General features: G+C 39.3%; 1 protein-coding gene across 1 annotated transcript in view; it reads right to left on the bottom strand.

The window, feature by feature from the left end:
- LRRC36 (leucine rich repeat containing 36) overlaps positions 1-27,835 on the bottom strand; it is a 45,574-nt gene that overhangs the window by 16,061 nt on the left and 1,678 nt on the right. Inside the window, 8 exon segments of the mRNA XM_081216860.1 lie at positions 989-1,109; positions 1,113-1,429; positions 5,603-5,648; positions 7,900-8,027; positions 19,895-19,983; positions 22,548-22,644; positions 23,435-23,627; positions 26,449-26,576. Coding sequence (XP_081072986.1) covers positions 989-1,109; positions 1,113-1,429; positions 5,603-5,648; positions 7,900-8,027; positions 19,895-19,983; positions 22,548-22,644; positions 23,435-23,627; positions 26,449-26,576 — 1,119 coding nt within the window.

Consider the following 27,835-nt stretch of genomic DNA (forward strand, 5'->3'; position numbering starts at 1 on the left):
CTCTCTGACTTCATCCATACTCTTTACCTAGCTCACTCTGCAGCAGCAGCCCTGGCCTCCTCATTGTTCCTTGAACATGCCAAGCATGTTCCAGCCTCAGGAACTTTGCACTTACTATTTCCACTGTCTAAAATTTCTCCCCCCAGTTATCCACATGGCTCACACTCTCACTTCATTGAAGTCTCTACTTTTATGATATCTCACCTGAGAAGCTTACCCTGACCATTCTATCTAAAACATCACCTCCTCCATATTACTCTCTAATACCCTTATGTTACTTTCCTTCACAACACTTATCATAACCTGACATATATTTATAACTTGTTTATCATCTGTCTTACCCTCTTTAAAATAGAAATTCCATGAAAGTAGGGACCTTTTTTTATGGCAAAATATACATAGAATTTTATTTTTGTTTGCTACTTTATCTGCAGAGATAGAATAGTATCTGGCACATAGTGGGTATTCAATACATTTTGTTGAATAAATAAATAACTAAAGAGTGGTCTCTTACCCTTAAACTAGCTTTTTCTGAAAAAGTAACTCAGAATAGAAGTGACTGTGGCCAGAGAAGACTAGATGTAACTAGAAATATGTCCCAGGATGCTATTAATATTTAACTAAAATAACATATAGTTATGAAGTCTGCATTTCTATAAATTCTCTATAAATTTTCTCTAATATATCTATCATGTTAAACTCATACCCTGCAGATTTCTCAAGATTCTATGGACTCTGGTGACTATCTATCTATCTATCTATCTTTTATTTATTTATTTATTTATTTATTTATTTATTTTCAGCTTGCAGGATCTTAGTTCCCCAACCAGGGATTGAACCCACACCCTAGGCAGTGAAAGCACAGAGTCCTAACCACTGGACCACCAGGGAATTCCCCAATCTAAGAAATATTAATTCCAAAATTTCCAGTTATACTTCAATCTTCATGCCTATGAAAGAGGTCTATAAACTAACAGGAAGCTATTGCCTGAACTAAGCTTCAAAAGCCTTCCAGTGCTGGAGTCAGGGTTTGACAGAGAAGTCAGTAAGTCTCCGCAGGAATGGGATGTGGTGGCCTTCATGTTATTTGAAGGTTTTGTGCTATATTCTCAGTAGTTCCTGCTTCTCTGAGGACTTTTACCAAGACTTCCATGCAGGGATGGATTTTGAGAATAATGACTATCATAATTTTCTAGACCAGCATCTGAAGGTAACTGATAGGGGTGAATCTGTCTAGAATCACCCACATCCAGGCGTTTACCCAATGAGGCGTCATGGGTAAGCTGATAAGTATCAGGTTTTGGTATCAGATCCTTTTCTGGAGAAGAACCTGAAGACTTGTTGTCCAAAAAAGATATTCGGTACCCTTCTCTAGCCATCTTCTCTGGGGTTCGAACTGTGGATTGATGAGGCAAGTAGCGTCTGAATTCTAACCATCACCAAGGGGGAAAAAAAAAAAGACAATGAGAATTCTTCTTAGGGTATCCCTGTTCACTGGATATACCTCTGTCTACCAAAAAAAAGTTCTCAGAAAGAGATGGTTTATAATTTTTATAAATGGTAGCATAAAGTGATAAAAGGATTCCTACATGGAAAAACAAAACATGTTGGACATTGTGTAGACAGTAAAGAATCTGTAACATTCTGGAGACAAATTTCATGTCAACCTAATCCTGTAGGAAGTTCCTTCTAAAACTGTAGTGTCAGAGTTTTCTATATACGATTTCTACTATTTTGGTGCACTCCCACATGACAAAAGTTGTGATCTTAGGTATTCAGACAATAGTTGGTAGGTCTATGATTTCATAGACGCCTCGCAATAAAGCTAAACTCACTCCTACCCCCAACCTCTACCCAGAGGATCTAGGTTCACACATTGGGAACCACTATCCAAAACGTATGAAAATCCCTAATCCAGCTATAAAGTATTTCTCTCAGACAGGTGTATCTGTCACCTCCAAAAAACCTCAGAGTAGGGCAAGTAGAGCATCAGACAAAAAGAGAAGTCTTCGTGCTCCTTGGGGCTTTCAGAGATTCATAGGTTTGAAGACCTTCCTGAGTTAGTCACATTAACTTTTAAAAAGTGGGACCAAGTACCTTCTATCTCTACAGAACCTTTAAGAATATCAACATTTTTACCAAGGGCCAGTCTATATAGTAGGGGAAAGGTTATAGAACAATATCTTTATGTAAGAAAAAGAATCTAAGAACAATAATGAGATTAGATAATTCAGACTATCCCTCCTGTTGAAGATATTTAAAAAGTGGGATGATATATGTTCTTAAAAGCATCAAAGAGCTAATAAGCTAGTGAGGAATCTCTAGGCCAAAATCTAGAAAACAGCAAGAACTCATATAGGTGAGTCTAGCACTTAAAGTGACTTTTACCCTAAGGCGCTTCAGAGTGAAAGGTACAGAAGTCCAAGTTCAGGATCCATCCAAGGTAAGGAGTATGAGAAACCACCCCCTCACCCACTCCCCACATTAATATGGAATCCTAATCAGGATACAATCTTCAAAGTAAAGGTAAACTGGAAATAAACCAGCACTTGTACACTGGTAATCCAGGTTTGCATCATCTGGGTGGTCCAGGGAACCTCAAGCCTTGAGCTTGGATTAAGGTGATTCCAGGCTGATAGTGCCCCAGGCAACTGGTAGAAGCAAATGAAAATCTGATCTGGAAAAGATATCTTCATGTAAGACTTAAATCATTCCTACAAATAGTTTTTAAAATACAATAGCCAGCAAGTAGACAAAACAAACAAACAAAAAAGGAAATAAGACAACACAAGTGAATGAGTAGAAAAACCAGACAACATGCACAAAAATTGGAATTAATAGATGCAGCCTATAAGATGGCTATTTTTACTATGTTTAAAGATATATAAAACAGCTGGGTGGGCTTCCCTGGTGGCGCAGTGGTTGGGGGTCCACCTGCCGATGCAGGGGACGCGTGTTCGTGCCCCGGTCCGGGAGGATCCCACCTGCCGCGCTGAGCGGCTGGGCCCGTGGGCCATGGCCGCTGGGCCTGCGCTTCCGGAGCCTGTGCTCCGCGGCGGGAGGGGCCGCAGCTGTGGGGGGCCCGTGTACCACAAAAAAAAAAAAAAAAAAACCAGCTGGGAAATTTCTGCTTATAAAAAGTGACCCAGGGCTTCCCTGGTGGCGCAGTGGTTGAGAGTCCGCCTGCCGATGCAGGGGACACGGGTTCGTGCCCCGGTCTGGGAAGATCCCACATGCCGCAGAGCGGCTGGGCCCGTGAGCCATGGCTGCTGAGCCTGCGCGTCCGGAGCCTGTGCTCTGCAAGGGGAGAGGCCACAACGGTGAGAGGCCCGCCTACCGCAAAAAAAAAAAAAAAAAAAAAAAGTGACCCAGCAGATTTGAAAGAGAACCAAATCGAATTTATAAAACTGAAAATAAACTACTGAGATTAAGAATTCAGAAGACAAGCTTAACAACAGATTAGACACAACTGAAAAGAATGTTAGTAAATTTAAATATGGGTCAGAAGGAATTATCCAGAATGCAGATCAAACCAAAGAGAGATAAAAAATATAAAAGAATAAGAGACAAAGAGGACAAAGTGAAAGAGGACATACATTTACTTACTCAAGAGTCCCAGAAGGACAAGATAGAAAAAATGGGTCATAAATAATTTTTGAAGCACTTTACAGAAATAATAAGACAGAATTCACAAATTCAAGTGTAATAAATACCAAACAGGATAAACAAAAAGAAGTCCACACACTGAAATGCAGAAAATCAAAGACAATTGGAAAATCTTAAAAGCAGCCAGAGGAAAAATAAGACAGATTATCCTTGCAGGAGTGACAAATTTCTAGCTCAGGGGTCCCCAACCTTTTTGGCACCAGGGACCGGTTTTTGTGGGAGACAATTTTTCCACAGACATGGTCGGGGGCATGGGGGTGGCTCAGGTGGTGATACAAGTGATGGTTCAGCCAGTGATGAGAGTGATGGTTCAGCTGGTAATGCAAGCAATGGGGAGCGATGGGGAGTGGTAGATGAAGCTTCGCTCGCTCGCCCGCCGCTCACCTCCTGCTGTGCAGGCCCAGGGATGGGGGTTGGGGGGACCCCTGTTCTAGCTGACTTCTCAAAAGCAACTACAAAAGATAGAATACAGTGGAATACCTTCAATATTTTGAAAGAAATAACTGCCAACATAGAAACTTATACCCAGGGCTTCCCTGGTGGTGCAGTGGTTGAGAATCTGCCTGCCAATGCAGGGTACACAGGTTCAAGCCCTGGTCTGGGAAGATCCCACATGCCGCGGAGCAACTAGGCCCATGAGCCACAACTACTGAGCCTGTGCGTCTGGAGCCTGTGCTCCGCAACAAGAGAGACCGCGATATGAGAGGCCCACGCACCGCGATGAAGAGTGGCCCCCGCTCGCCGCAGCTAGAGAAAGCCCTTGCACAGAAACAAAGACCCAACACAGCCAAAAGTAATAAAATAAAATAAAAAAAAAAAGAAAAAGAAACTTATACCCAGCCAAAATACCCTTTAAGAATGATAGTGAGGGCTTCCCTGGTGGCGCAGTGGTTGGGAGTCCGCCTGCTGATGCAGGGAACACGGGTTCGTGCCCCGGTCTGGGAGGATCGCACATGCTGCGGAGCGGCTGGGCCCGTGAGCCATGGCCGCTGAGCTTGCGCGTCCGGAGCCTGTGCTCCGCAGCGGGAGAGGCCACAGCAGTGAGAGGTCCGCGTACTGCAAAAAAAAAAAAAAAAAGAATGATAGTGAAATTGGGGCATTTTCAGACAAAAACTGAAAGAATTCATCACCAGTAGACCCACACTAAAGAAAATTCTAAAAGATGTACTATAAACTAGAGGAAAACTATCTCAGAAGGGAAGTCTGGGATTAAAAAAAAGAAACGGGAACTGCCCTGGCAGTCCGGTGGTTTAGAATCTGTGCTTCCAATACAGGGGGCGTGGGTTTGATCCCTGGTCAGGGAACTAAGATCCCACATGCTGTGTGGTGCGGCCAAAAAATTAAAAAAAAAAAAAAGAGCAAACAAAGTGGTAAATACATGGATCAATTTAAATGAACAATGACTTTGTAAAAATAGTATCTTGTGAGTTTTAAAAATATAGAGAATTAAAATCTATAATAATAATACATAAATCAGGAAGGATTAAAAGGAGTAAATTACTTTAAGGTCTTTGAATTATCCAAGAGAAGAGTTAAGGTACTGATTAATTTTAAAGTTGAATAAGTTAAGGACACATATTATAGTTTTGGGAATAGTACCAAAAGTATAGAAACAGTGTGTAACTTGTAAACTAGCAGAAAGAAAAAAATGGATGAATAAAAACATAATAAATCCAAAAGAAGGCAAGAAAGGTAAAAGAAACACGGAATAGTCAGCCAATACAAAAAGTCAAGAACAAAGGAAGTCAGAATATCCACTCTTCAACCTGAAAGACCTCACAGGTCACTAAGCATCCAGGGCAGCCCCTTATGAAAGCAGAAAAGAACTCATCATGTAGTCTCCCAGGACTGAGACATCTTCATCTTCTCCCAAATCCCATCACACCTAGATTTCTCTGACTAGTGTGGAGAAAAATACTGTAAGCAAAATATTTACCATCTTCCTGGTGATTCTCACTTGGTATCTCCTTTCTTGCCACTTCCTGCATCCAAAAAAATGTTTGAAAGTTTAGGAGAAGGGAGTCAATGGGCATTCAGACATGAATTTAACTAGAACAGGGAGGTTCAGAATACTTTCCTATTAGCAAGCAAGTCCATCCTTGCAAACTAGGGAAAAAGATCTTCAAGCAAAGGTCCAGATTTAAGCTTATTTTAAAATAGTCACGGGGCTTCCCTGGTGGCGCAGTGGTTGAGAGTCCGCCTGCCGATGCAGAGAACACGGGTTCGTGCCCCGGTGCGGGAAGATCCCACATGCCGCGGAGCAGTTAGGCCCGTGAGCCATGGCCGCTGAGCCTGCGTGTCCGGAGCCTGTGCTCCGCAACGGGAGAGGCCACAACAGTGAGAGGCCCGCGTACCGCAAAAAAAATAAATAAATAAATAAAATAAAATAAAATAAAATAGTCACAATACAAAGAGATTCTAGAGTTGCTCTGGAGCAGATAAGGAGATGCCTTGAAAAGACAAAATATCCTTAGATGGTAAAGGACATACCAAGCAGTGAAATATTGTATTTTCTCTGCTTTAGATAACTCAGCATAGAAGTTAGATGGTACCACCTTTTCCAACTTATTTCTGCTTGAAGAACTCCCATACTTATTTTACCTCTAGTAAAGCTGAGTATCAACCATAGGAACTACTGAGACTTTTTAATAGGCTGAAAATTAATCTAAGGCATAATTAAGCAAGGACTGATACAAAGTAGAAAGCTTTCTAGAGTTTGCTTTTTACAAAATCATCTTCAAGTATTCAGCATCTTTTTGGTAGTTATGCAGAGAAAGAAATCTTACTTCCTATTTCTTAAACTAAGAGGACATATAGCAGGCTATTCAATTTCTTTTTCTCTCATACTTCAAGAAGTAATTTCAAAGTTTTTTTAATCTAAAAAGTGCTATTTAATGTTAATTGTAGATTACAGTATACTTTGTCTCCATTTCCTTTAAAAGAATACCAAATTTTTTTAAAATGTTAATTGAAATAGTTTCTAAATTACCCAAGTAGAATCTCCCAAAACAAAGAAACCAACTAAATGTTAATCTGTCTTTTTATAAAATGAAGGTATTATAAATTCAACCTGAAATCTTACTATCTTTTTCTTTGTACAGTGTTGATTATCCAAACTGTGGATTAATCAGAGTCTTTCCTTCTCTTCTCTCTCCTTCTGGCTATTTTCAGCAAACTTATTGCTCATAATTTATCAATAAAAATGCAGACAAAAGGAGAAGTTGAATATGAAGTAGTCAATTCTGCTTCTTGCATCATATTCATTCATATAAATAAGTAATGGACTCCCACCAATTTTTTTCTCTAAAAACTTATTTTTAATTCTTCCCTCATCTTGCACGATCTCTACCTCTTCATTGCCCACAACTTCTATGCCATCTTTACCCCTTAACTTTTCTTTTTTTATGTTTCAATGAAGAGGCAGTGTTGGGAGAGCCACACCTGAGATGTTAAGATCCAGTAATTAAAAGGCAGAGGTAGAAAATGTAAAGAAGCCAGGTAACAGGAAATGGAGACATTGGGTAGAGAGGAGAAAACTGAAAACCAGACAAAACCTGTAACAGTTGTATCCCTGTTTGAGTGCCAAAATGCCTGGCATAAAATGTGCTAAAGTTATATGTATAAATATACTACATTTGATCAGGTACTGGGGGAGAGGGAAAGGGGAGATTGAAATTAATGGAGAAGGCCCTTTGCATCCTGTCTTGTGCTTTCCTTTTAAAGTGTCTAACATGCCTTCATCAAAAAAGTCCTCTTAAGTCAGACAGAGAAAGACAATATCATACATAGCTTATATGTGGAGTCTTAAAAAATGATACAAATGAACTTATTTACAAAACAGAACTAGAGACACAGATGTAGAAAACAAACTTAATGGTTACCAAGGGGGAAGGGGAGAGGGATAAACTGGGAGATTGGGATTGACATATACACACTACTATACATAAAAGAGATAACTAATAAGAACCTGCTGTATAGCACAGGGAACTCTACTCAATACTCTGTAATGACCTATCAGGAAAAGAATCTAAAAAAGAGTGGATATATGCATATGTATAACTGATTCACTTTGCTGTACAGCAGAAACTAACACAACATTGTAAATCAACTACACTCCAATAAAAATTAATTTTAAAAAGTCCTCTTAGACCTTCACAATAATTGAGAGTCCACTGGATTATTAGCATTAATCATTGATTAGTCAACAGATCAGCAGGAAAGTGAGTACATTACCTGTGTCCCCAGTGGCAAAGTGTCTAATTTCTGATCTGGTATACCATTGCCCTGGGTTACAGAAGTACTTGTTGGGGGATCCTTTATTTCCCAGCTAGGGAAGGGAATAAAAAGTCCTTTGTTTGAGCCTGTGTCAAAAGAAAAGGCATACAATGAAGCACTGACCAGACTTTAAAGGCAACATGTTATATGGAAAGATACTAGAAGGGAAGTCACAAGATTGAGAGTTAGTTCTGGTGCCACTACTTGGAGACCATGTGAACTTGGCCAAACTGCTTAACCTCTCTCAATCTCTCCACTTGTAAAACAGTGATGATAAAATCTAAATTTCCTGTCTCTTAGAGTTGAGGTGAGGTTAAAACAAGACAATGGATATGAAATGGCTTCATAAATTATGAAGTGCTCAAGAGAAATTAAGAAGAAGGCAAATATTTTGCATACTTCTGAAGTGAATATATAATAAACTTTGACACCAATTCAACAATCTCCAGCTACAGGGGGAGATGGCTGAAAATAGACTCCTGACATCAGGCATCTCCAGGGCTTTAATCAACAGTCTGCAGTGATTCGTCATTTTAAATCAGCTTCATCATTTCAAACCAGCTTCTTTCTGCCTTGATTTCCTCATTTGTTCAAAGAAAAAGACTAATCAGGACCTATTTCATAGAAACGAATGCCAAATCCTTAGGTTTCCCAGTATTTTTGCCTACCATTAGAGAAACAACTTTAAAAATAGAAAGGAAAAATAAACAAAAACTGTATCCTATCCTGGCCACCTCAAAAAGAGTTAGTTAGGATTTCTATTAGATTGTAACACTTGTACAAAAGTTTTTGCATATCCTTGTTCAATACTTATTAATTGCAGAGTTCTGGGATTTGGGGTCTTCTGGGGGACCCATGGATGAAAATAAGAGGTTTTTGTTTAGGGAGTTTTTTTTCTCTAGTAGGATTGTATAAGAATTAAGATAGTTTCCAAAATTTGGGCCTTAGTCAAACAGTGTGCTCTTCTGCTAGTTCCCATGTTCAGGCTCTGGCAACAGAAAGCTACTATAAGGCAGGGCAACTGAGAATACAGAGTGAGAATAAAGCCAGCTTTTTGAAACTCCAGCCCTTCAGTCCATTTGGAGCTCTAAAATGCTTCTTATTTCTGAGTTGCCTCTTGGGAATGAAATGTCCTACTACTTCAATACAAGATGTTCTTCCACCCTTATACTTGACAGAACTGTATTTCTCAAAGTGCCATAAGCTGTCAAAGTTTATGTTCTGTGGTTCCTTTGCAGTAGCAACACAGGAAAAAAAAAAACCCAAGGTGAAGCAGAAATTGATGATTTTAACCTGATTCTTAGTAGAAAATTAGAATGGTTAGTAAGCTGTGACTTTGGGTTCAAGGCTCCTCTTAAGACCTTTCCTACAGAACAACACAAACTTCCCAGGTGTCCAAGACCCGGCTCCATCCTGGTTTTTCTTCTACCCTGCTAATGCTCTTTTTAAGATTCACAGGTTCTTTTCTTTCAACCTACCTCTTGGTTCAAACAAATCCTCCAAGGTCCAAACTCTTTGCTGAATGCTATCATACCTTCTCTTTGGTGTCAGCTATCTCCCAAATCTGGTTGACCCTAAATCTAAATCTCTTAACTCTGATCTGTCGTTTCATGTCCAGACTTAAGTTTTTTGAACTGCCCCCCAAAGTGTGCCCTATAGACAACTAAAAAGTCAGTATTTTCTTTTCTTTTTTTTTTTTTTTGGCCACACCGCATATCTTGTGGGATTTTTTTTTTTTTTTTTGCTGTACGCGGGCCTCTCACTGTTGTGGCCTCTCCCCTTGCAGAGCACAGGCTCCGGACGCGCAGGCTCAGCAGCCATGGCTCACGGGCCCAGCCGCTCCGCGGCATGTGGGATCTTCCCAGACCGGGGCACGAACCCGTGTCCCCTGCATCGGCAGGCGGACTCTCAACCACTGCGCCACCAGGGAAGCCCTCTTGTGGGATTTTAATTCCCCGACCAGGGATTGAATCTGGGCCCAGCAGTGAAAGTGCTGAGTCCTAACCACTGGACGATCAGAGAATTCCCAATTATTTTCTAAATCGAACTCATAATCTTCACTTCCAGTCCTACTTCTGCTGATGGTCCCCACCTCCACCCCTAACCCTCGTCTTAATACTGGCATTCCTATTCACCCAATCCCTCAAGACAGAAACTTGTTCTTTGATGTTCTCTCTCTCATCTCAAATGTCAATCAATTATCAAATTCTATAGAATCACTTTTTTTGGTGGGGGGAATCTTTATTTTAATTGAGATATAATGTACATGCCATATAAGTCACCCTTTTACAGAATACAATTCAGTGATTTTTACTGTATTCACAAAGTTGTACAACCATCACCACCTTCACTTTCATCACCCCAAAACAAACCAAATTAACTGTCACTCTCAATTCTCTCCTCCCCACCAGCCCCTAGCAAACATCAAATAGGATTTGCTTATTCTGGACATTTCATGTAGATGGAATAATATGTTTGACCTTTTGTATCTGGTTTCTGTCAAGTAGCATGATGCTTTCAAGATAAACATTGTAGCATGTATCAGTACTTCAATCCTTTTTAGGCTGAAAAATATGCCTTATATGGATATGCCATTATTTTGTTTCTCCATTCATCAGTTGATAGACTTTTCGGCTATTATGGATAATGCTGATTTCATTCCTGTACAAGTCTTTGTGTGGACATATGTTTTCATTTCTCTTGGGTATATATCTAGGAGTGGAATTGCTGATCAAATGGTAACTCTAACTTTTTGAGGAACTTCTAAATTGTTTTCCAAAGAAGCTATACCATTTTCCATTCCCACCAGAAATGTAGGAAGGTTCCAATTTCTCCACATCTTCGCTGTCACTTGTTATCTGTCCTTTTGATTCTAGCCATCCTAGTGGGTGTGAAATGGTATCTTCCTTGTGGTTTTGATTTGCATTTCCCTGATGGCTAGTGATGTTGAACATCTTTCATGTGCTTGTTGGCTAGCTGCATAACTTCTTTAGAGAAATGTCTATTCAATCTTTTGCCCATTTTCTAATTGGGTTGTTTGTCTTTTTGTTATTGATTTGTAAGTTTTTTTGTATAGAATGGATACTAGACCCTTGTCAGATATATGATTTGCAAATATTGTCTCCCATTCTGTGGGTTGCTTTTTTACTTTCTTTGTTTTTTTAATTAATTAATTATTATTATTATTATTTTGGCCACACCGCGCGGCATGAGGGATCTTGTAAGTTCCCCAACCAGGGATGGAACCCATGCTCCGTCCAGTGGAAGCACAAAGTCCTAACCACTGGACTGCCAGGGAATTCCCCAGCTTTTTTTTTTTTTTTTTTTTTTTTTTCAGTACGCGGGCCTCTCACTGTTGTGGCCTCTCCCGTTGCGGAGCACAGGCTCCGGATGCGCAGGCCCAGCAGCCATGGCTCACGGGCCCAGCCACTCCACAGCACGTGGGATCCTCCCGGACCGGGGCACGAACCCGTGTCCCCTGCATCGGCAGGCGGACTCTCAACCACTGCACCACCAGGGAAGCCCTTTTTTACTTTCTTGATAGTGTCCTTTGAAGCACAAAAGTTTTAAATTTTTATAAAGTGTGACTCATCTATTTTTCCTTTGGTTGTTACACTTTTGGTGTCATATTCAAGATATAGGCTCACTCCCGAAAAAGATAAACCGACACCTTGCTCTGCTACATTATGACTAAGCATGTCATGTACCACAGTCAGGAAAAATCAGGAAAAAGAAACAATTTGCATTCTGAGATAATTTTTTTCTTGTCTTATACTTCAATTTATTTTCTTCTTTTTCTTCAGATGTAAAATATATACAACACTTAATTCCAAAAGCAAATGTATTTATGACATTGTTGTGAAGCCCAGGTTTTTATACCCATATAACCAATGTGATAGGACCAAAATTCATTATCTTTTTACCACTGAAAATTGTTTTATATTTTTAATGACAGAGAAATGGCTTTATAATGCTGATCCTGGTGGCAAAGAACTAATAGTTGGCTACTTCAATTACCAGTAATCTTAGATGGATGAGGCCCTGCTTCACACATTTGGCCAAAAACCTTGCAACCCATCTGAAGTAGAAACAGAGATGCACTACCCAGATCCCTTTCAAGGAGGACTTGATTTATTCTTCAGAGTGTGTCTCAGCTACAGAGAACTACCTCCTGATGTCATGCCCTTCCAGAGGCAGGCCATATGCAGTGACCAAAGTGGGCCCAGGGGCAGTCCTTGCTCTAGAGCTGTCCCTCTGCTCAACTCTCCTTCCTCCCCTTCCTTTCGATATTGATCTCTAATAAACATCTTGTACCCTAGATTCCACTGAGATAAAATTTTGAGAGCAGAAATAATGGGTCTAACACTAGCCTCCAAAATAAATGAAGGGGACTTCCCTGGTGGTCCAGTGGTTAAGACTCCGCGCTCCCAATGCAGGGGGCCCAGGTTCGATCCCTGGTCAGGGAACTAGATCCCCATGCTGCAACTAAGAGTCTGCCACAACTAAAGATCCCGCACATGGCAATGAAGATCCTGCGTGCTGCAACTAAGACCCAGTGCAGCCAAATAAGTAAGTAAATAAATATTTAAAACAACACAAAACAAAAAAACCCAAAATAAATGAAGACTTGCCATTTCCTTTAAATTGCTTATCCCCAATGAGGACAACTTAATCCCTAACTTTTGAAATAATGTATATGATATATATTATCATATATTATTAGTACATATAAATTATAATATATATTATAGTGTATATAATATATATTAATATATGATAGCCATTGTAGATATGATAATAATGAAAGGAAATTATAGTTCTTCCCGCCATAAACAGACTGCCTAAGTAACCTTGTGTTTTTCCCCCTTAAATACCCGACATGTATTCCATTCAAAATTCAACTCTTTGAAGTTTGGACTCCCTAGCAAAACATTGCAGGTAAAAACACTTAATGTTTTATCTCCAAGTTTTCTTTTCATATCCTCAAGGATTTAATCAATCTGTACCTCCTCATTTGCATTCACACTGCTATTATTGCCCTATGTCAGGACATGTCCTTTTTTTTTTTTTTTTTTTTTTTTTTTTTTGCTGTATGCGGGCCTCTCACTGTTGTGGCCTCTCCCGTTGCGGAGCACAGGCTCCGGACACGCAGGCCTAACGGCCATGGCTCACGGGCCCAACCGCTCCGCGGCATGTGGGATCTTCCCAGACCGGGGCACGAACCCGTGTCCCCTGCATCGGCAGGCGGACTCTCAACCACTGCGCCACCAGGGAAGCCCAGGACATGTCCTTTTTATCTCCCATTGGGACTATTGTTCCAATTTAGAGTTATCTCTGTCACACATTTAATCATGCTTACCACCTAAAACACCTTTGTTACCCATTTTCAAGAGAATAAAATGAAAATGTTTAGTAAAGAGGCCCTTTGCAACTTGGCTTTAGTCAAGCACCTTAGCTCCAGTCACAAGCTGAGTCAATTTCCTAATCTGTCACACCTGTTTCTTCTACTTCTCTATGCACTGAATGCCCAACGAATTCTATTTGAATGCCCAACCTAAATGTCTCCTTTTTTTTTTTTTCTTTTTGCGGTATGCGGGCCTCTCACTGTTGTGGCCTCTCCCGTTGCGGAGCACAGGCTCCGGACGCGCAGGCCCAGCGGCCATGGCTCACGGGCCCAGCCGCTCCGCGGCATGTGGGATCCTCCCAGACCGGGGCACGAACCCGTATCCCCTGCATCGGCAGGCGGACTCCCAACCACTGCGCCACCAGGGAGGCCCTAAATGTCTCCTTTTTGTGAAGTCTTTTCCCAGGTCCCCAGTCAGTACTAACTGCTAGTGCCTCTCGCCCATAGTTCTTTATCTCTATCACACTCGAACTCATGTCTCAGCCTGACTTGTAACCTAATAGCTATGACAAATCTCTCTGGTGTGGGAGTATCTGAAGATCTGACACTGTTGTGTCATCTCCTAATGCGCCTAGCCTCTAACACAGGATTTTCCAGCGGATATACACTTGTTTGCTGAATTGCTCTCACATCCATTGTGTCAGAGATTGCCAGTTCCCCTCCACTATATCCTTTATTCACCTCTTAGAACCCCCAATAACATCCCTAGACTGCCAACATCTGGATTTCTATAGGAGGGAGAAATGCACTTCTATCTGCCACAAAACCTTTCCTCATTTGTTCCTAGCACACCCTGAGCCTCTATAGCATATGCCCATCTACATTAGTGTTTCTCAAACTCAACATCCTCATAAACTCTGAGAATATGAATCCAGTTTGAGAAACTTCAATTTAAGAAACTCAGTGTATAAAAAGATATTTTAAAAAGCAGATTATATTGGGTGAAAGTTGGGCAATTTCTTACAAAACTAAACCCTTGGTATTTACCCAAAGGACTTGAAAGCTTATGTCCATACAAACACCTGCAAATAGATGTCTATAGCAGCTTTTTTCATAATTGCCAAAACCTGAGAACAATCAAGATGTTCTTCAGTGGGTGAATGGATAAACAAATATTCCGGATAATAATAATGGAATATTATTAAGCACTAAAAAGAAAGTAGCTACCAAGCCATGAAAAAATACGGAGGAAACTTCAATGCATATTACTAAGTAGATGAAGCCAATCTGAAAAGGCTACATACAGTACGATTCCAACTATATGACATTCTGGAAAAGGCAAACTGTGGAGACGGGAAGATGGCAGAGTAAGAAGCATCTGGCATCTGTCTCCCACCTAGGCAACAACTGCACTGGCAGAATTCTGTCATAACTATTTTGGAATTCTGGAGTCTACTGAAGACTTGCAACTTCTGGGGGAAGACGTGGAAGGTAAATTAGGGTTAATTTTGCTTAATTTCAGTTCTTAGCAAAGTAGCAGCTACCCATCCCTCATTCTTCATGCAAAAGAAAGAAGCTGGACCCTTACCTAACATACACACAAAAATTAACTCAGAATGGACCAAAGACCTAAATGTAACACCTTAAACTATAAAACTCTTAGAAGAAAACATAGGGAAAATGCTTCATGACACTTGATTTGGCAATGTGACACCAAAAGCAAAGCAACAAAAGAAAAAATAGACAAATTGAACATCATGAAAAATTAAGGGGGTTCCTGGTGGCACAGTGGCTAAGAATCCGCCTGACAATGCAGGGGACACGGGTTCAAGCCCTGGTCCAGAAAGATCCCACATGCCACGGAGCAACTAAGCCTGTGCGCCACAACTGCTGAGCCTGCGCTCTAGAGCTGGCAAGCCACAACTACTGAGCCCACGTGCCACAACTACTGAAGCCTGCGTGCCTAGAGCCCGTGCTCTGCAACGAGAGAAGCCACCGCAATGAGAAGCCCACATACCGCTACGAAGAGTAGCCCCTGCTCGCAGCAACTAGAGAAAGCCCGCACGCAGCAACAAAGACCCAACGCAGCAAAAATAAATAAAATAAATAAATTTATTTTTAAAAATTAAAAATTTTGTGCCTCTAAAAACAATATCCACAGAGTAACAAGGCAGCCCACAGAATGGGAGAAAATATTTGCAAATCATATGTCTGATAAGGGATTAATAGCTAGAAAATATAGAGAACTGCTAACACTCAGCAACAAAAAAACAAAAACTTGATTCAATAGCAAAGGACCTGAATAGACATTTCTCCAAACGAAGATATACAAATGGCCAATAAGCACACAAAAAAATGCTCAACATCACTGATCAGTAGGGAAATACAAATTTAAAAATACAAGATATCACCTCACACCCATTAGGATGGCTACTATCAATAAAACAGAAAATAACAAACGTTGGGAAGGATGTAGAGAAATCAGAACTCTTGCTCATTGTTGATGGAAATATAAAATGGTACAGCTGCTATGGACAACAATATGGCAGTTCCTAAAAAAAATTAAAAATAAAATTACTATATGATCCAGTAATTTCACTTTTGGGTGCAAACCCCAAAGAATTGAAAGCAGGGTCTTGAGAGATATTTGTACACCCATGTTCATAGCAGCATGATTCACAATAGCTAAAACATGGGAGCAACCCAAGTGTCCATTAACAAATGAATGGATAAACAAAATGTGCCACAACTAACTGAGCCTGCACTCTAGAGCCCATGCTCTGCAACAAGAGAAGCCACCAAAACAAGAAGCCCACGCACCGCAATGAAGAGTAGCCCCCGCTCGCCACTACTAGAGAAAGCCTGTGAGCAGAAACAAAGACCTAACGCAGCCAAAAATAAATTAATAAAAATAAATAAATCTATTTAAAAAAATATGGAGATGGTAAAAAGATCAGTGGTTGCCAGGGGTCGGAAGGGGAGAAAGGGATGGCTAGGTGAGCACAGAGTATAGGGCAGTGAAACTATTCTGTGTGATACTAAAATGGCAGATACATGTTATTACACATTTGCCAAATCCATAGAATGTACAACACCAAGAATGAACCCTAAAGTAAATTAAGGACTTTGGGTGATGATGTGTCACTGTAGATTCATCAGTTCTAACAAAAGCGCCACTCTGATGCCTGATGTTGGTAGTGGGGGAGGCCTTGCATGTGTGGAGGCAGGAGGCATATGGGAACTCTGTACTTCTGTTCAGTTTTACTGTGAATCTAAAGCTGTTCTAAAAAATATTCTATTTTTTAAATAGCAGACTAATACTGCAAAAGAATATTTTTGCTTTTACATCTTTTAAATATTTTTCATAACTGCATCAAATAAAAGCACAAAATTAAAGGGTCTTACACTGCCTATGGACCTCTAAGATATATCCCTGGACTAGGAGTCCACAACCCTGAGTTTGAGGAATACTGATCTGTATCATTCATTTGACGTTTTCATATGCACTGCCTGAAATTGTGTTACTTAGCTCTTTCATGTTTGTCTCATTATCCTAATTATGTTGCAAATGATTCAGGGAATGGCTACATTTTCTATTTCTAGGATATATGTTCTAGAAGATAAATTGTGAGTTTATAAAAAAAGGAAAAGAATTTTGGTTGAGGAATCAAAAAGTTTCACTAGAAAGAATGGACTTTGAGTAGGGTCATAAAGAAAGATCAGGATTTTGATTCAAGCATTCCAAGCAGAGGGGACAGCATTAGTTCAGGGGCAGAAGAGAGAAAAAGGAAGAACTATGTGAGGAGGAGGGAGTGGTTTGGTTTGATTGAAGCATTGGATACTGTAGTTGAGAAACAGGAGATAAGGTTTCAGGGTAGGTTGAAGAGATAACCTGCAGCCACTGTTTAGACAAGCCCTGTGGGTCAGATTAAGGACTCTTAATTCTGTAGATGAGTGGGAGTCATGCAAGTTTTTGAGTAGGCAAGTATAATAATCACAGCTGAGTTTTAAGAGAATGAAAGAAGAGACTGGGAGGCAGCATGGTGTAATGTTTAAGAGGACTTTGATGACAGATGGACTAGAGTTTGCATCCCAGCTCTACCACTTATGTAAAATTAGAGCAAGTTATTTCACCTCTTTGGGCCACAGTTTCCTCATGTGTAAAACAAGGATAATTATAACCACCTTCAAGATTGTTGTGAGGATTAAATGAGATAATACACAGGGCCTGGCCCAGAGTCTATACTCAGTAAATGATAGCTATTAGGCATGCCTGTTAAGAGACTATTAGGAAAGGGAAAAGAAAGCTTGTTAATTGTGAATCATAGTCTAAGGTATGAACATTCAGCTGGACTTTAGGGGAGGGGCAGCATCAAACCCCGCTCTGGTTCTGAGCCTCAGTACTGGGAAAGTGGTGGTAACACTAATGAAACCCTAAGAGCTGTTTAGGGCTGGAGGAAGGGGGTTCATTTGGTTTTTTAACATGTTTAGCTTGAGGGGCTGGAAAATTATTCAGTGGTGATTCCAAGTGTATATTAATAGTTGGTCAACAGAAATGGGGGACTGGTGCAGAGAAACTGGTACAAGTTGTCAAAGCTAGACCAACATATTTAAGAGTCATCTACAGGGAGGAAATAAAGCAAGCTGTGGAAATAGATGAGATCAATAGGGCAAAGAGTAGAGAAAAAAGAGAGTCTGAAGGCATAGCCTAGGTGTGCTTATTTTAGGGGTATGGGAAAAGAGAGAGGGAAATTTGAAAGAGTCAAAGATTATGTGGTTAGGAGACTAGGATGAGGATCCACGACAGTGAGTTTCCCTGCCAGCCTAAATGATTGGTAGAAAGCACTGTTTTGAACAATTGAGCTAGTGGGAAATATTTTTCAGAAAGTTTTCTTCTAGCCTGTGGCACGACCTTTAACGTGGTATAACCACTTTAGTCATATTGGATTACCAACAGTGCTTACAGGCAACACTCCCCAGGGATCTAGCACAAACATAATTTTCAGGGGAAAGCAAAGCTCTTTAACGTTTCAACATGGCAAAATAAATTTTACATTAAAAAAAATTCCAGCAACAGCTGGAGCTTCCAAGAACCTTTAGAAATGGGCCCTGTGTCTAGTAAAGCAGTTTGTTCTCAGTAAAGACCGTGCACCTTAAAACGTTTTAATTCATGGAGTCACTCTGTGTGTGCTAATGATGTAATATGATATAAATGAAGTTTAACTCAGCTCATACAAAAAAAGGCAGTCAAATTATGCTTTAGTGTATCTTTGTCTTTCTGGAAATGGATATATAAATGTTTGTACCTAGAAAAAAACCAAGAAAGCTATATACCAAATTAACTGGGATCCTCTTTAGGGGACGGGCTTTTGAGTGATTAAAATATTGTTCTTCATGCTTTTCAGTATTTTCCAAAATTATTACAATAGAATTTCATCAATTTTGAAATATAAAAAATGCTACTTAAGATGAAGTAGAGCAATCCATGGTCCATGACTTACATGTGCTGAGACTTCCAAGAAAGGAAAATAAAAATCATACCTCACTATGGCTTATTTTACCATGAAATGCTGTGAAAATAACTTGTCAATTAATGTCTACATGGGTAGATAAGAAGTCAGGAAATAAAATACTGTATGTTACAAACTGAAAACCCTTAATGTCTAAACTGCATAGTCAATCTATTAGTTATTGTTGAGATTTTAAGGATTAATTTTTACAGTTTATATATAATTCAATAGACCTTTCAAAGGGACAGAGGCCTTGATACAAAAGAAAGTTTTCTCAATTAAAAGGTCATCTGAGGGGGCTTCCCTGGTGGCGCGGTGGTTGAGAGTCCGCCTGCCGATGCAGGGGACACGGGTTCGTGCCCCGGTCTGGGAGGATCCCACATGCCGTGGAGCGGCTGGGCCCGTGAGCCATGGCCGCTGGGCCTGCGCATCCGGAGCCTGTGCTCCACGACGGGAGAGGCCACAGCAGTGAGAGGCCCGCGTATGGCAAAAAAAAAAAAAAAAAAAAAAAGTCATCTGATGAGTACCAAATTAATCTATAAGGGCACATTGAATGCAATTTCTCCAGTGGAAAGCTTTCTCCTAGCTTTCTCCTGTGGCATGACCATTAATGTGGCATAACCACTTTATTCACGTTGGATTACCAATAGTGTGTACGGGCAACAATCCCCAAGAATATAGCACAAACACAAGAGATTCTGTAGCTGCAAAGGTTCAAGGTGGAGAAGCCCAGAAAGCTAATGGTGTGAGCTGCACTGATGCAGATGAGTCCCGAGTCTCTGGTTAATGAATCCTGTGGAGATCGGTAATGCAATTTTCAGGATGGCCTATATATAGGTGATATAAAGTGATGTAAGTGAAATTGAACTCTCTGAGTACAGCTTGTGCACTTTGAGGGGTTTTGGCTTAGGCCTACTCAGTAAATAGGGCCCTTCTGGCAGTGAAAGAAAAGAGGAAAAATACAAGCCAGTAAATCTTGTGCTTTCTTCAAATGTGTGTTATTTCTCAACTATTTTGTCTTCATCCTACTCAAGATTGGCCATGAAAACAGAAACAACTAATGTTTTAATCGTTTTGTGATCAGAAAGGGAAAACTTACCAGTTTCAATCCTGTTATCAACATCAGTGCTGACTTTTGATGCAGTGCTCTCATCTGCTACAGAGTTTTTCACTGTCTTCTCCCTAGAGCTACCACATCAAATAATTTATTTAAAACTCAAAAGAAGCTTCTGAGAGCACCAGTAAAGGCTATTTAGAAAACATTATTTCAGGGTGATCAGATTTTTTTTTTCAAATGCTCTAGAACATATTATTTTCACAAATATTTCAGTTAAAGCTTTTTTTTTTTTTCGGTACGCGGGCCTCTCACTGTTGTGGCCTCTCCTGTCGCGGAGCACAGGCTCCGGACGCGCAGGCTCAGCGGCCATGGCTCATGGGCCTAGCCGCTCCGTGGCATGTGGGATCCTCCCGGACCGGGGCATGAACCCGTGTCCCTTGCATCGGCAGGTGGCCTCTCAACCACTGCGCCACCAGGGAAGCCCCTAAAGTTATTTTTTAAAAAGTCATATTTTCATTGGGAATAATGAGAGAGAAAGACACTATAGTTCAGCTTTTAAAGCATGAAAGCCAGAAAGTTCAGAACTTACTCTGTTTTCTTGACACAAACTTAGGTCTGGGTGATTGAGGGAATTGTATTTCATATTATAAAATAATAATATTTTCTTTTGTATTAAAAAACTCATAGTTAAGACACAGAAAAGAAGGTTCTTCTACCAAGAATTATAATGGAGACAACTATAGTCATTAGTTTGAAAAAGAGACAAGAAAGGCAAGTGTTTGCACTTGGTTGATGTAGTATAGTAAGATTGGGAAGTACAGATTGGGAAATACAGTAAGTACAGACAGCCTAGACTATAAGCCAGGCACTTTACACCCGCCATTTCATTTAATCATAAAAGCTCTCCTATTAATCTATTATCACCATTTTATAGGTTGGGGGACCTGGGACTCCTTCACCCAAGGTTGGAGAGCTTATAAAGTATTAATGTTAATACCGGGCACTTGAGCAACATTTTATCTCTGTTTTTGCAGTCACTATAAGGTAACTAAACAGAAATATAGTGGTGAAGATTATTTGCCTCACTAGTAAGTTTATTCAGTTATACATTAACTCATCTTTGGTTTTCTATAGTAAACAAGGTACCCCAATGCATATAAAATAGGAATTAATTTACAAAGTACATATACAAATAATTTTTAAGACATATTCCATTTCTTTATACAGCAGGGTGAATTTTAGTCTATGTAAATTAACCTCAATAAACTTGACTTTAAAAAAAAGGGAGCTTAAAAAATAGGGAACTAAGGCTGCTCTCTGAGGATTACATTATAAAATATATAATGGATCAGAGCAGAGACAGGCAAAGTCAGTGGAAAAGAGCAAGATTCCAGGCCAATAGGCACTGAATTCATTCATTCATCATTCAACAAATTACTCCTTAGCACCTTATATGGGCCAGACATTGTTCTAGGCACTAGGGATACTGCAGTAAACAAGACAAGCAAGGTCTTTGTTCTCATGGAGCTTATGGTCTAGTGGAGGGGAAAGACAATAAAGAAGTAAACAAATAAAAAGCATTCTGGGGAAGAATATTTAATGTTGTGTGGATATTTTCATATTTTATCAAATTAAAAATGGTATGTATAGGAAGAAAATTACTATAAAATAAATGTAATATATTTATTTTATATTTACATATTGATTATATAATATATAATGTTATATATTGTTATAATATATAAACATTCACACACAACACACACACACGCACACACACACATACATATACCTAAGACTAAGAGGATATTTACCATAATATAATTAGTATTTATTTCTGGGTAGTGGGATTATGAGTGGCTTATTCCTTGTTTTTTTTCCTCTACTTTCCATATTCTCAACAATAAACCCACATTACTCTTACCATCAGAAAAAAGTACTAATAGATACATCTACATGTGTATATAAGTACACAGATGTCTGGAAGGATGTATACCAAACATTACTAGTAGTTAATTTGGTAGCAAAATATGGGGTGAATTTGACTTTTCTTCCCTGTACTTCTGTATTATTTAAATTGTTTATAATAAACTTTTATTTTTCAAAAATAATAAAGCAACTTTTTTTTAAAAGCATGAGTTTTGGGGTAGAAGATATGGTACCTTACTTTGATAGCATTTTGGTAATGAGAAATAGAAAAAATCTACCATTCAGATACTTTAGAGCTTAAAGGTCCATTTACTTTTGGTTTTGTACAGAAATGCTTCCCTTGTCATTCTATAACAAACTTATCTCTAACGACCCTGCCCATGGTAACGTAATCCTCCTAATTCAATGGGAAAAGACCATGTACTGATTTATAACTCTACCAAGAAAGGGTTGGAATACATTTATGGGGATGATAAGTAATACCATAATATCCCTATCTATAAACTTTGAACAACAACTTTAGAGAATGTACAACGATTGTATCCAAAGAAGACCCAATAGTTCAAGAAAGCAGAAATGTTCCACTGAGGGCCAGATTCTCACCCCAGATAAATCTCAAAATGTTGCATAGATACTTTGATTTCTGATCTGAGGATTCTTACAACTTGTAGAGATTTCTGCTGCAAAATGAAGAAAGTTAAGCAGGAATCCACTATTCTCTGTCCAGAACCAAACTAAAAAAATTTTTTGTAAAAAATCTTCTTACCTTTTTTCCACCTCTAAAAGAAAATTTTCATTGTTACCCAACTGACTAAAATGCAGCTTGGCAGCCTTTCTCTCACTTTCTCGTATGGCTCGGTCATCTAGAGGCAAAAACCGTGGTCTGAGCATGTTTCTTTTTGGAGTAAACAGTAATGGGTCAGAAAAGCATATTCACAGAGTAAAAACTAAAGATCAGTCTCATCTTTTGTTAGAGATGGGTCACAGAATAATGCTATTATGTTGTCACTGGAGCACTAGTAACTCAGGGAGACTACAGGGACATCATAGCAACAACTGCCACATAAGTGTAACTACCTCTGCAGCAAAGTACAGCTTGGGCAGCAAACAATCCAAATGGCCTAATCTTAAGGCTGAAAGTTACACCATTTCTGAGACTTTTCTTAGTTTCTCTATAATAACTTTCCCAGGGGCATGTAACATAGAAGTTTATATCAATAAGAAATGTATACTCTATAATAAAATTATAAAGAAATACAGACTAACTCATTTGAAGGAATATTTATTGTTCCTTGACAACTAAGCCCCAAAGAGTTGTTGTATTTGTTTTCTATTGCTAATTCAGTTACAAAGTTGGGGCACCTGGAAAAATAAATCTCAACCTGGAAACTTTTTGTTGGGGAGGAAGTGGTGGTGAAACCATCAACTGAAGAAAACTAAAGCTGGAAGTAACTGATAAAATCATAGACTGTCATTCAATAAACAATAAAAGGACTTGTCATACATCCTGCCAAAACAAAAGAGTTACATAAATATTGACTAATAAACAAATATATCCTGCCAGTGCATACTCTGGGCCAACATCCAAAAGGTTAGGAGGCAGCTGGTTTAAAGTAAGATTCTGGGGCAAAGAACAGGGGAGGAGGGTCTCACCCAGTTTCTCCAGAGTTTGTAGTGTGTACACAGCAAAGAGCCTATAATCTGTATCTTTCCTGACAACAGGATTGAGTCTCAAATCTAGTTCTTTGAGGAAGGGTAAAGGCTGTAGGCGGGACACCTCCACTAATGAAGGAATGTTGTTATAATATAAATTCAGGTCTTGGAGTGAACATAAATACTGGATGCCCTGCAAGGAAAAGACTACATTGTGAAACTGCACATTGGGAAGCACTAGGAATCTCACAGATAAAGATGGAAATACAACTATTACTTTCCATCCTTAAACAGTTATCTGAGACACCCATGAGAAAGGCAGGGTTGAAATTCCCATTTAGTTACCTGAGAATAAGAATGCTGCAGCCCATGGGCACTGGATGTGCTATACATTAAATAATTCATAGATATCATACACTTCCTCCTTTATAAGCTCTGACATCCAAATATCTGCAGTCAGTTCTCTACTTCTGTTGCCCCCCATCACTCTCCCAATCCAATCCATCTCAGTGGTAGACAGGCCAAGTCACTTTTGCACTTCTCTCACCCTTGCTATAACCACTCTCCTGACCCCAGGAGCACCTTAATTTAAAAGAGGGAGGGAGGGAGGCAAAAGAGAGATGGTTCTGGGGAGAATGGCAGGGAAAAAAATTAAGTGTGTATGTATATGTTCTTATATCTCAAGACCTCACTTTTAGGGTGAATGGACTATATGGCAAAACAAAACAATGCGATCTCCAAGTCTTCCCTCGTGGACCGGTCAAGAGCCCCTTTTGTCCTTGTTTCCCCCTTCAGAGTTACTGCCACCCCACAAGCTCCCCATCCTCCAATCAGTCAGTTCTCCTTGGTAGAAATGTTCTGCCTTCTTCTGTTCTATTTCTGTGGACTTCACAACCCCACTCCCCTCCCCCCACTTCTCTAGCAACAGTAAAATCAGAACTGGGACACTGGAGAAGAAAAGCTACAATTTTTCTCCTTTGCTAAAACCTACTATTGAAAATAATTGTTTAATTTCATGTATTTGGCTAATTAGGTGCTTGTGCCCAACACTAAATTTCAGGACAATATTTCAAAACATGTACATATATGTATAATCACATACTGTTAGTAGTAAAAATGGTTACCATAAAAGGAACTCTGTCATTGAGAGTTATTTCAGAAAGGTAAAATTATTTTCCATCATGTATTTATAAAATAATGTTTTTATTCTCCTCTCATTTAAAATTAACCTTTTTATAATTGCAGGAAGTTTAGAAAACTCAAAGATATATTCAAAACATTTCTGAATAGAACACTGTTTACAGTTGGATGCATTTCTTTCTGGCTTTTTTCAGTTCCACTAACTTTTACATTGTGAAAGGGTCAATGGTTGGGAATATTTATCAGTGCATTTGGCCTCACTCTCAGGGCAGTACACCATTAGGACTGTCTTTAAATGTGTCTGATGTCCCAGCTCAAGTAATCTTTTAATGTCTCATTGTAAAAGTCAAGGAAACAATTCTTATCCTCCTCTCATGTTTCCCAGTTGGCATAAATTCATGTATTCCCCAATGCCACACTAGAACTAAACACAAAACATTTCTCTCCTGGGAAAATTAAGCAAAATGATTCAGAGCTGCTAGAGATGAATACATGCAGATGAATCATAGATGCAAAAAAATTTGTAAAACTAACATTTATTAAGTGCTTCCTATATGCCAAACACTACAGGAGTCTTATATATGTAATATTTGATTACACATGCTAATTTGATTAATCTTCACAACAGTTTTCAGCCAATTTACAGAAATGGAACAAAAGAGAGTACAAAAGCAAATGACAGCAATGTTCACTCAATTTTTTTTAGTCTGAAAAGAACAATCAGATAAAAATACACATGAGGAGACCTAAATAACTCTGTACTAATACTTTCTGAAATTTGTGGGCCAAATACAAAGGGCTGTTATCAAAGAGTCTAAAGTCCTAGTTCAACTTGGAATTTCTGCTTTTAGAATCCTAGTTGGAAATTTGATCTAGCTTGGATTTCTTCTTTCAGGGCCTTTAGTTTTAGACCTTGAGATTGGGTCTAATTTGTGTGAACAAGTTTCCCCTAAGAAATGCAAAACTGGAGGAATAATCCAGATCATTAACCAATCCTGGATAGAATCTATAAGTCTTTCACCTTCAGTCTTGCACAGAAGGGCTTTATCAAGACAGTCCCATAGCTGGGCAAAAAGGGAACAGTGGAAGAAATACAATTTGGGGGTCTATGCAAAGAAAATAAAACTTCCATCTCTGTGTGTGGGGGCATTTATATTTGTAGAGCTCTTTCTCTGTGTTTGCTAATCCTCACACTTTCTGCTTAAGCATGCTCCCACCTACTTTCCTAAACTGCCCTCTGCACCACCATCTCCTGGCATGGAAATTTTTGTTTTCAAGACAATCATTTCCTCCCCCTCCTAGAAAAAACTCACAGTAGCAACTTAGGCCATGCACCAACATCATCAGAATCCCCTGGGAATGTCCTGGACCCACCACAGATTTATTAACTTAGAGTCTCTCTCGGAATAGTGACTAAGACTCTGTACTTTTATTATTATTATATATTTATTTATTATTATTATTTTTTTTTTGGCCATGCCGCATGGCTTGTAGAATCTTAGTTCCCTGACCAGGGATTGAACTCGAGCCCTCAGCAGTGAAAGCACAGAGTCCTAATTACTGGACCACCAGGGAATTCCCAAGAATCTGTACTTTTAACAGTGCTCCTCATAATTTTTTAACACACATTAAAAATTGTACTATTGCCCTAGGCAGTGATAGTTTAATATAGTTTTCTCTCAGTATAAAAGGAATTTTTCCCCAATATTTTATAATAAAAAATGTCAAACATAAAAGAATTTTACAGTGAATAGCAAAATTTAGTTTGGAAACATTTAAAAGGAAGATGCTAAATTCCCCAGGCTGATATTATCTACCTTTTATTTCTTCCCATCAAAAAAATAAACTGACTGGTCATAGAATATAGAACTTACCTTCAGGCTAGTGATCAAATTTCTTGATAAATCTAAGGATCGGAGACTTTTTAAATTTCTGAAGGCATCACCAATGGAATGGATTTTTCCAGAGTAAGATCCCTGCAATGAAAGAGACTCCACCAGTTCTGAAAAGAGATCATCAGTAGATATATTATGATCTCTGCTTGGATAAAGAGTAGAGTCACTGAAAACAGGCCTTCCTTCCTCCCATATCTCATCTGTGAAAGATCCTACATTCAAGGCTCATAAGAAGATCAGATCATCCTTTTAAAAGCATCAATATGGGGCTTCTCTGGTGGCGCAGTGGTTGGGAGTCCGCCTGCCGATGCAGGGGACACGGGTTCGTACCCCGGTCCGGGAGGATCCCACATGCCGCGGAGTGGCTGGGCCCGTGAGCCGTGGCTGCTGAGCCTACGCGTCTGGAGCCTGTGCTCCGCAACGGGAGAGGCCACAACAGTGAGAGGCCAGTGTACCGCAAAAAAAAAAAAAAAAGCAAAGCTGCAGAATTTTCAGAAAAAAAAACACAGGACCCTTATTACATCAGTGTAGGGGGAAGCTTCATAAATAAAACACAAAAATCACACATCATAAGGAAAAATAAACTTGACTACCTTAAGATGAAAATTTTCTGCATGACAAAGGATAAATATTTATTAGAAATTTTTAGTACAGAGAAATATAACAAAGAAAACAAACATACAGAAAAGGTCTATAAGTGTACCACCAAGATTATCCCTTTGGATATTAAAAAGAAAGTAATGCTTATTACACAGCCAGAAAATTCTAACAGTACAGAAAAGTACAGAATAAAAGTAAAAGCCTCTCTCCCCCAAGGTGACCAGTGTGATTTTATACAGAAGAATTTTAGAATGCATATACCAGCACATTCATTTAACTGAAAAGTATCCATGTTTTGGGAATTCCTTGGCCGTCCAGGGGTTAGGACTCCGCTCTCTCACTGCCCAAGTCCTGGGTTCAATCCCTCGTTGGGGAACGAAGATGTGCAAGCCACGTGGCGGAAGGATAGAAAGAAAGAAAGAAAGAAGGAAGGAAGGGAGGATGGAAGGGAGGAAAGAAAAGTATTCATGTTTTATTGGTAAGTAAAAAAAGCAAATTGCCGAATAGTATATATGCTCTATTCCTTAAAAAAATAAAAAAGGATACCTATGTGTGTATGTTTGTATAAGCAACAGAAAAGGAGAGGGAAGAATATTCTTTTACTTTAGATACTTTTGTATCGTTTGGATTGTCAGAATGAGCACAATTTTGTTATTCACATGTAATAAAGACAAGCTAACAAGCAAAAAAAAAAAATCCTGCCACATATTATTCTAGCTGGAAAATGGAAGGGGTATGTGCCCCCCCAAATCAAATTGAATAAATT

This window comes from Mesoplodon bidens (genome assembly GCF_964165515.1).
Source record: "Mesoplodon bidens genome assembly, chromosome: 18".
In the NCBI taxonomy this organism is placed as follows: Eukaryota; Metazoa; Chordata; class Mammalia; order Artiodactyla; family Ziphiidae; genus Mesoplodon; species Mesoplodon bidens.